This window comes from Leptosomus discolor, chromosome 1, assembly GCF_034619465.1.
Source record: "Leptosomus discolor isolate bLepDis1 chromosome 1, bLepDis1.hap2, whole genome shotgun sequence".
In the NCBI taxonomy this organism is placed as follows: Eukaryota; Metazoa; Chordata; class Aves; order Leptosomiformes; family Leptosomidae; genus Leptosomus; species Leptosomus discolor.
The window spans coordinates 153,540,499-153,551,411 of NC_141391.1; the positions used below are offsets into that span (position 1 = coordinate 153,540,499).

Consider the following 10,913-nt stretch of genomic DNA (forward strand, 5'->3'; position numbering starts at 1 on the left):
GCCCTGACAACATATGCCCCTTGATGCTTAACTCTGGAAAAACATACTCCAAACCCCATGATCTTGAATGGAGAGAGAGATCAGATAGTGCTGTGACACAGTTGCCCATGTCTATAAGGGGCAGGCACGTGTCTGATGTGGACCACACGAAAAAGAACATACTCTTGCCAGCAGAGGAACAGGGGGAATAAAAGGGGATTACATTTATTATTTTTGACCCACCTCTTGGTCTTCATTCTCTTAAATATTTAAAGTACAATGTCTCTGTAATTTTTTTTCAAACATTTTTCTTTAACTTTTGATTTGTTCTCTTGTTTATTAGCCAGAAGGAACTCCACCCTTTCCACAGTGACCACTCTAAAGGGAACTCCTGTGCCTGGAATACCAGGAGTCAGCTCAATCAGATAAATTAATATGTCTCTGATTTTCTAGGATTTGGAGGGAACCAGGAACTTTATCAATTATAAAAGGTCTGGGTCCAATAAATGTCCCTTATCCCCATGTATATGAACGAGTTGGTCCAACCCATCATTTCTGCTGTTCAATTCTCCTTGGGGGAATTTGAGGAATGTAAATAGCTGCTGGTGTTCGTTTTTACTTGGCATTAGCAGATCTTCCACAATTACCTCTGTCTCATCCAAATCCCTGCCAATGGGGATATAATGCTTTAGCATGTCTCAGAAAGTGGCAGGTGCAGAGTCTTGTATTTTGTCTCATAACCTGAACCTGTCAAAATACTCGACTTAAATTTCAAACGGTAAAAATAGCCTTTCACTTAAAATTCTATGTGTGATCTCCTCTCTTGTTCTCATGGAGAAACATACTTTGAAGATCTTCCTCAAATCTTTTGACTCTAGCCCTACTGTGAATGTGTTCCCTCCTAGGCTATTAATTCAGTTTGATGTCTGAATTTCTTCAAAACATCCATCACCATCTACTATCTGGTGTATCACTTCTTAATGCTAACAGAGCTCTATGGTAGCATGTTTCTTGACAGTAAGGGAATCAAATGAAGTCAGGTATCACCGTGATTTACTACATGATTACAGCACATAAAATCATGAATCTCTTGTCAAAATAATTTAATCTAAGTGATATTATTTATTAATGCATCTGATAATCTGTAACTGTCCAACCACAAACAGAACACCCTCTTTTGCCATTTCAAACTCCATGTATGGGACTTTAGATTACGTGATGTACAGCAGATACAGAGTACTTTCCAATAGATTATTAGCCTTCTCCTATCCCACATTACCTTCTGTTTTCCAGACACCAGAAGTAATTTGCCTCAATAGTTGTGTATTCATGAGCCTCAGTGCATGATTTGTGTGCTGTATGTAACTAGGGAAGATGGCTCTCACTTTTGCCTGACTGGGTCATCGTGTTTTGCCTGAAGTGTAGGAAGCAAAAGATGTTGCACTGAACATCTGCCTCTCTTCTCTAACACATCAAATGTAAATTATTTGTCTCCACTTCCAAGGCTTTTTCTGGCCTACCTACTTTCCTACTCATTAACTCTCACTTAATTTCGATAGGAGGTAACTCCCATCTCTGTTTCTCCCCTCCTTGCCTTCCACTAAATAAAAAAACAGCTTTGGGCTTGGTCCCATGCTGCTCTCACGCTTGTGAGGATGTCTCTGTGAGCATCTGCATGAAACCCTCATTACCCTCTTACAGACAAGAAAACAAAATGAAAACACATCATAAGCCCACTGAACTGCCATTAATCAGAAGCATGCCATAGCTGTAACAAGGTTCACACAGCTCAAATGCCATTTTTGAACTGTCATGTTTATTCCTATCCAGCATTATGTAAAAAACATCTCACACATATGATGAGACGCAGCAAAACACCGTTTAACTTCATCATTACAATTTCTCCTCCAGCTGTTATAAACAGTTCTGTACTTTTCATCTGTATTTCTTCACAAAACGCATATAAAAACTTGTTTTTACTGTGTATCGCGGCTGTCTGCACGTTGAACGCTTCTGCATTGTTGTGACTGCCTTCACACTTACTGTAAATAAATCTGGTCTCTGTGGTACATTTACCCCTCTGTTCTGCCTTTACTCTGCTGAATTATATGCATTTCTGGTTTTCACAGGTTGTTAACTCTGGTTTTGTAAAGCATATTTTTCAGTAACTCTGCACTTTTTTCACCCCAAACCATATTTCTCTCTGGTAATAACTTTGTTCTGACCAGGTGATGAGCTGTATCATAAATAATTTGATCGGTCTGTAAACTGTTCAAATGTTTATTATTTAATTTTATTGCATTTCTCTGTAACAGAATGTTCAACTGTTTCACACAACAGCTACTTCTTCATGAAGAAAAATGTTCCTTGCTTGTATGATAGTCCTACACTGATCACTGAAGTCTTCACACTCGTTCAAGCCATTTCTGGTCCCCTTCATACTTGCTTTGGCACAGTTGAGAAGAGCTTGCAAACACACTACTGGGCAAATCTGTTCCTCTCTCCCCACTAAGTGTATCTAGGCAGCATAAGTACACCTACAGCTTATACTCTGTGTGTGTGTGCAATCGCACGGGTCATCACATACATGTTTAAAGGAACCAGAACAGAAGCTGTCATCAGGTTGAGACCTGACAGCCAATGGGAGACTCATACCAGCTACAGCAGAAGGACCTAAGACACTGCTTTTCAGGGAAGAGTGAGACTATATTACAGAATGGTCATGCACTGGATGCTCCAGTGTCTTCTTACTCCCTATATACTTCTGTAATAAATTGTCAATCAGGGGTAGGGTTGCAAACTTGGTAGATAGAACTTTTACTGTAATAAAATAATCGTGAGTAGAACATTTAGACAAATAACAAGAGGTCCTGTAGAAGCTGTTGCTCTTTGCATGGTCGACTTAAAAAAATTCATTGTCTGACAAGCAAAAGAGTAAGAGTGAACATCACTCTCTAGAACTCTCTACCCACTCTAGATGGCTAAAATATGTCGTCCTGGCAGGGAAACAACTGGGTTCCCAGCTCTGTTATAAACATCAGTTCCCCGTGAGAACTGATACTGGGATAGTGAAGTCTGCAGGACCAGCAGGCCTAAAAAAAGGCAAAGACAGAAGAAAATGCCCAGCGTTTTCAGAAGACATGCAATAAATTTTAAACAAGTATCCCTAGAGCAGGATGCCAAAGCTCCTCTCGTTACACTCCATGCAATTGGCTTAACCTTCAGAAATGCTCCCAACTGAGACTTTGATGTGCTTGGTTCCTTTGAAAATAAGGAGGGATGCTTAAATGGCAAAAATTAGAGTCCTTTATTAATCAGATAACCTGGGTCAAAATATACATATAACCAAGCTGTATATACAATTTTGGACACTTGTAGAAAATAACTTACTTGAATTAGAGACAAATTTTGCCAGGTGCCATCCCACACATCCAGCTCCCATTTATTTTCCACCTGAACTCTTCCTATTAGGTGACAAACATCTTAATAATTTTGCCCAAATCTACTGGAAATAAAGGAGGTGTAAAATAAAAACAAAACAGTTGTACAGCCAATTCAGCATTTTGCCAAAAATGTTATATCCTTCAGAAGAAAGCTCACATAGCCATCTAACTATATAAAGGTACCATAAATGGAAACAGCTTCCTAATCTTTTCACTTGAGCATTCCCCTGAGATGAGAGAATTAATAGTCCTTGTAATTACCAGGGCAGAAAATGTAACAGCAGATGTCTATCTTCACTAATTATCTAAAGCTCTTAGAAATTTACAAAATTATTTATCTCACCAAGATTCTTTGCTCTAAGTTCCATAGATTAATTATCCATTACTCTAAATATGATTACCCTTTCTTGACCCAAGCAGTGAGCAGTAATTGAGAGTCCTAAGGTGGTGGTGGTGTCAGGGAGAGTAAAAACTATTGAATAATCAGCCATTTTTTTATCTAATCCTGTTTGTCCACAAAGAACGTCCAAACTCTTGTTTCTCTAAGAATAAGAAGAATCAAACACATGGAGGTTATTTTTTTGGTTGGCAGCAAACCTGAATAGCTCTCCTGTCTGCTTTGTTCCTTCATTTTGTTGTACTCTGCCTTCCCAAAGCCATACTCACATTTTTTGTTCTGACTGTGTCCCTGGCTCCCTCTTCTTTGTGTTTGATTCTGTTATCCTCGTTATGCTTCTTTCTCATACCTAGACACATACACTATCAAAAAAAAAAAAATCAGTACCCAGCCTCCCCACTTGCCAGTGAAACTTCTTGGGTCATGAAGTCAAAATTGTCTCATATGTTGCTTTAAGCCTGTGATTGGGTGATGCATCTTTTGTCTCAAGTAGCTGATTCCTCTGAGAAGCCTGGCTGCTCTTCACGGTCTAGCTGAACAGAAAGCAATCATCACACCCATCAACATAACCATATCACAGCAGTTCTAGTTGCCTTTTTCAACTTTTTTGACTTCCAGAGCATGTTTTTATTTTTGTATTAAACAGAAATGGTCTGCTTTCCATTTTACCATCTACTCTTCTACTTTCTGAAATGTTTCTTGCACTATTCTTTCCTTTCCAAAGAAGAGTCTCCTCATCTTTTAGCCTTTGTTTCTCCAATGAAATTTCATTAGTGATTTTAACCTATGCTATCTTTATAACACTTTTAGGTATCTTCTTTTTTAAGATGAGGAAAACTAAATTAATCCACCATTTAAAGAGAGAATATGCTATCCCTATATAGTCAACTATTACTACTTTTTCTTTTCTCTCCACTTTACACTGTCTCCTGGACTGTTTGCTTTTTTGGATTTTCGTTGAAAGTTTAGCTGGGATTCTATAACGTCACAACATATAATAATAAACCATTATTCTGTAATAACCCTCCCACAATCTTTTATCTTCTCCACATCTTCCAGAAGTCCTCCTCACAACTCAAGCATCTTCTTACTCTTATACAGTGGTTTCTTCACCACACACTTCAGTGCTTGTTGCAGGAGCTAATTCCCAACACACTGCTATAGCTGGAGCCCCCGGGAGCAAATAACCGGTTCCACGATGCATAGCACCCAGCATGGGCATACACCGGGAAAGTGCTTCCCACATCATCATTTAGGACATCTAGCAAAACTGATGGGCCGCTCCTCCTCTCTACCGTACAGCTACAGCTGCGTGACACCAGAAATGTGCAGAATTTACTCAGCCACACAGAAGGATATGGCTACATGATATGGACTCTCAAGCCAAATGCTACCACGCTATGTATGAGACACAGATACTTCAGAAAAGCACAAACATTTATGGCTTCATTCTCAGAACGATGGTGGAAAATACTTAATGTTTCTACTTTTAATGAACAGGAACTATGGGTGTTCAGCACTGGGGACAATATCAACATTATCCATAGAGATGATAAGGAACTCTACGTGCATTTGAAGAGCAGAAGAGATATGGCAAGATTTACCTTTCAATGACCACATTTCTCTCAGCATAGACACTGTATTTACAATCTTTGTCCATAAAATTCATGTGAGTGATATTTATGTCTATTGAAGTGTTTACATACTAAAATATTATCAACAATGTCAATTACCAACAATGACAGTGTGTCTGTTCCTCCTCTGGAGCCAGAAAGTACTCATATATGCTCACTGGCAGTGTTATTAATGTTTAATTTGTGTGCCAATAAAGTTGACATCCATCTCCTAATAATGGTTTAATTTTAAGGAAGAAAAAAAGTGAGATTTAGGAACTCAGTTGAGACGTAGGACTCAGTGGTTGAAGCTCCTGGTCTGATAATTACTGGGTTTTTTCTAATCCAAAAATTTCAAGGAAGGTAGTTAGGGTTTACAAACAAAACACCAAGAAGATCATTGACTTTGAAGAAATGCCTAAAAAGAAGCTCTTGTTACTGTACACAATGCAATATCAAGGCAGGTGTTGAAGATTCACATGTTCTAAACAGCAAACCTTGGTTTACCTCGTGGGACATTTTTGTATCCTTCGTACCCCACCTGTTTATACATCATCTTCGTTTTTATATCACACCTAATACTGACTCCCTGTGCAGTCTCCTCTAAAAACCATACAGAGAAACTAATCTTTTCAGACCAAATTTTTCCAAGCTCCATTGGGTAATTTTATTTGCATGCAACCTTCTACAATTCGGACCAAGCCAACTACCACAGTCCACGATCGGAAGACGCTCGGTAGCTGGCATTTACAAAGCACACCAAACCCACGATCCGTGCTGCTGGAAGCACGCCACGACCCCCGTGCCCGACCGAGCCCCCCCGGGCCGGGTCGGGTCAGGTCGGGATGGTCAGGGTCGCCCCCCGCCCGCCCGCCCCGGGACGCGCCCGCCTTCACCAGCTGGAAACTCAGCGCTCGCCTCAAGCACAAAACCCTAGGAGAACCGTGCGGGTCCCGGGGGCTGAAAGATGAATCGTTTCTCTTTCAGCCAACAGTGTTTCGTTCTGGGATACTACAAATCACCCGGAATTTGCAGCAAATTCCGTGGGCATTAGAAGAAAAGAAAAGAAAGAAGAAGTAACAGCTGCGGCGGTGGCTACCGCGCAGCTGGGGCACACGCTGAGGACCTGCTGCTTTTCATGACTTGGTGTTAATTTGTTTAATTTGCGCTGGTATTTGTTGGCCATAATTCAAGCTGTCCATTTGCATTTATGGACAGCCAGAACAGGTTACCAATCCCTTCTGGCAGAAATTAAGCACGGAACTCGGACTAATTTTTCAAGCCCCGTCCTAAAACCGAGTACCAGGGAAGGCAAGGAGCCCAGAGTACTGCACGGAATAACGCAAAAGCGCAGAGCCGGTTCCGAAAGGCTCTGACAATCCAAAAATCAGTGACCACAGATATCACCGTTAGGAGTCAAACTCTTGGTTTCGACCCCGACAATTTTCCTGGCTTCGGACTATTTCAGTTAACCCCAGTTCCTTCCCTCCCTTACCCCTCCCCAATTTTCCTGGACGAGTGCTGGACCAGCCCGGAGGGCTGCCCTGACTCTCCAGGTTCCCAGGGGCTGTCAGAAGGCTCTCCTCCCGCCCTCCGCGATTAACGGAGGGGATGTAAAATACCGCAAAACCCTCTCAGAAAGCGCCGGGGACTCTTGTCAAGTTTCGTCGCAGGGATACTCGGAACCGCGGTTTGGCGAGCTGTGCCCCGAGCCGTGCCAGTGCCTGCCCGCCCCCTGCCCGCCCCCCGCGGAGCCGCCCGGACGCGCCTCGCCCCCCCCCCCCCCCCCCCCCCCAACCTCTGCGCAACCAGTTGCCTCCAGCCCCGTGCTGGGGGCCGAATACAGCCGGCTGGGGACAAGAGAGAGGGCGACTGGGCGCAGATCACGCCCGGCGCGCCCCGGCGCACCGATATGCTGCCCACCCGTGACAAGAACATCAAACACAGCCGCCGCCCCCCCCCCCTCCCCGCACACGGACGGCCCCACAAACACATGCAACAGCTCCGGCTCCGAGCTTTGCATAAGGAGAAACTCGAACCGCGGGGAAAACCTTGCTGGAGCGGAGCTGCCGGGGGCAAACGAGCGAGCTGCTTGGGGAAAGGGGCCGTCTCCGGCGGCGCGGCTCCAGCCGACGGCGGGGCTCGCACGTCGGTGGCGATTTCTCTCCCCTCGGCGCCTTTCAAGTGCTTCCCGTCCCCACGCCGGCAACCCCGTTCGCTGCCCCACGTTTACCCCCGCCGCGCCCGGGCCGCCGGCCACCACCCCAGGCGGCGGCTCGGTGGTCCCAGCGCTTCCCTCGCTGCTTCCCGGGAGCCTCCGCGGGCTGCTTGAAGGAGACGATTTTAAAGCGGGCTGTGTGACTGCCCCCCCCCCCCCCCCCCTTCCGCCCCCTCGGCACGCAGGGAAGGCACACGAAAAAGTTGCGCTCTCCGGCCGCCCACGCCGGCGCTGTCCGCCCCGCGGCGGCGGCGGCAGCAGGACGGGCCCGGCGTCGGGGCGGCGGCCGGGACTGGGGCCGGTATCGGTACCTGTGCCGCCGATGCCCTGGCGGGCGGTCTCCAGGGGGAAGATGCCGGCGCACTTCTCCCGCTCCACCTGCCCGCCCAGGCACAGCTCCGAGATGATCTGCAGCGCTTTGTGGCAGAGGCTGCCCACGCCGTCCTCCGCCGGGAAACTCATCTTCTGCCCCGGCAGCCCGCCCGCTAGGCCATGGCCGGCGCGGGACGGCTCCGCGCCCCGACCCGCGCAGCCTCCCGCGGGGAGCGGAGCGGGGCGGAGCGGCGGCGGCGACGGGAGCGGAGCGGCGGGCGCGGCGCGAGTGAACTGAAGAAGTAGTGAGGGGGGAGGGGGGGGGGGAGAGGGAGAGACACATACACAAAAAAAAAAAAAAAAAAAAGGAAAAGTGAGGGGGGGAGGGAAAAAAAATAAAAAGAAGGGGAAAAAAATAAGCATCCACTTAGCAACGCCTTTTGTGCCTAGCGGGCTTCGGTAGGCGGCTCGGCCAATGGCAGCCCGGCGCGGGGGGGCGCAGGGGGCGGGGGGGGCTCCCCGCGTCCCCCGGGGAAACTTTTCCCTCCCCCGCCCCGCGGCCGGGCGAGGGGCGGCGCGGCCGGGCGGGCTCCCGGGGTACCGAGGCGGGCGGCGGCCTCGGTCAGGGGCTGCGCGGGGCCGAGCGGAGCGGGGACGGGGGGATGCGGGGGTTGCGCTGGCGCCGGCGGGTGGAGTCCCGCCGCCCTCCCCACGGCGGGACCGCCGAGCCCCGACGGCAGCGGTGCGCTTCGTGCGGAGCGGCTGGGTCGCTCATCGCGCCGGAAGGACGAAGCTCAGTTTATTCCCCACCGCTCCGGTCGTTTTTCCCGGAACGTTTTTTCTTAGGTGACCTGGGGAGTGTAATCTTCAGTACGGTCTACGAGCAGCGTCAGATAACTGCATTAACCAAACCACCAGCTCCACTACACTTTTCAGCAGCAGAGTTACGGAATAGTCGATTTCGGCCATTTCTTTAACTCGTAAAGAAGTTAGAGTAACCCTACAATTGCCCGATCTATTTCCTCAACAAGTTCTGTAAAGTTGGGGTTTTTTTTGTAGATAAAAAAGTTCCAGGTACTGCGTGTGCTTGAACATACTCCTGAAAATCAGTACAGCATATACTGCTAGTGGTTGTTTCAGTTATTGGCTGCATAGCCAGAGAGGACTTAAGCTGTTAATTTGTTCATATAGTTACCGAAATTCTGATAAATTTTTATATTTGTCAAGAAAAATGGTTCTACTTCAATGGCATATGTCCATCTTTCAATACTTAATTCTAATTAGGAATAGTTGAAAGCAAGTCTGCTAGCAGTTTACTTAACAGCACTGCCTGTAGTCTGCTGCTAGGGCGCCTTGGTTTCATAAGCATGAGAAGTTAACTTGTGTACTGCTGTGCTTTTTTTTTTTTTTCCTGCAGACTTCAAATTTTTTATTTGTTACCTGTAATAACTGTCTAACTGCAAAGTTTAACATCTGAAAAATTTATAACCATTGATCAGTAACTGTAAATTATGAAATATTATGAAATGTGTATTGCAGTTTTAATTCTGAAATTCTGTACTTTACATAGTATAGATACTTGTAAAAAACACAGGATGATACTTCTAAAAATTCGCCACTTGGCATTTTGAAGGCTCATGCATTTATGCATATGAATTCATATACATGTATTTTTCAAAACCTTAGGAAATTAATAGACTCTGTTGTAAACAAACTGTAACATCAACAGAAGTTCTGTTCCATAAAGCTTTTTCACAGATATAGCAGGAATTTCAGAAATATCAGATGCTACTAAAGAAATCATTCCCTGTTCAATCCATTTCCTGAAACTAGCATTGTCAAAACTCTGTGTTATTTCTTCAAAATGTTGTGATAAATCCTAGAATGTTTAGACTATGACTAGTCAGGGCCCCGAGCTGTGTAGTACTATTTAATACTCATTTAACCCTCCTAGGGACCTAATTCTGTGTAATTATCTTATGAAAATGGGCTTGCTAGCAACAAAAATGTATGTACGTATTTTCATTACAGTGAAGGGCACTGATGCCTACTTCCAAACTTCAAAATATGAACATATTTACTGTTAGTGTGACATTTACAGTCCTGTTCCCAAAATTCTGTCATGCACCACCAACTAATAATTAAGCAGTCTGTTTATCTTTGAGACATATTCAGAACTCTACCAGAAGCTAACAGGAGATATATATGCAGACTGATGAAAGAAGGGTCTTAAACAGAATGTTAATGAAAGTAAGGACTGCATTTAAAGGCTGAGACATAAGCTCTTCTATTTCTGAACCTTTCTACAGACTGCCTTTGTGCCCATGGATATATCATGCAGTCCATGAGTGAATTTTTTTTGTCTCTGAAGTTACTGGCAGTTTTGCTATCGGTTATAATAGAGTCAAAGTTTCACATACAAATGGCTTTGCCACCCATTTGCTTACCTATGTAGTGAGACTTTGCTACATTCTTATCTTGTTCACCTTTGCACACAAAAACTCCATTTCAGTGAAGATCATGTCACCTTATTATTATTACTATTGGTAGTATTGATAACTACATAGATACAGAAAAGCACAAACAGATATATTCTACATTAGTAATTAAAAAAAAATTTTTGAAGGCTGAGATTTTCAGGTAGATGTTTGGAGAGAAGTACCCAACTGGTACCTCTCCTAGATGTCTTAAGTACTTTTAAAATGATTTTAGGTATACAGAAAATACTAGCCACAGTAAGTAGTATCACTGTATCTTTATCAAATGCATCACCATCTAAATCTTGTTCTTCGGTAAGTATCATGAGTACAAACTTAAATTCATCAACAGAATGGTTTTTCTCAGCCTAAGTATTATGAGATGAGTTTCACTAGATGATGAATGATTCTACTGGTGAGATATGCTGATGATCTTGTCCTAAATCATATCAAGACGTATCTTTTGTTGTTGGG

The 10,913-nt window shown here is 44.7% G+C and overlaps 1 protein-coding gene across 1 annotated transcript in view; it reads right to left on the bottom strand.

The window, feature by feature from the left end:
- The window catches only part of SYT10 (synaptotagmin 10), a 36,079-nt gene extending 27,967 nt beyond the window's left edge, over positions 1-8,112 (bottom strand). Inside the window, exon 1 of the mRNA XM_086467711.1 lies at positions 7,962-8,112. Within this exon, the coding sequence (XP_086323837.1) occupies positions 7,962-8,112 (151 nt within the window). The remainder of the gene's footprint in view (positions 1-7,961) is intronic.
- Between the last annotated feature and the right edge of the window lie 2,801 nt (positions 8,113-10,913).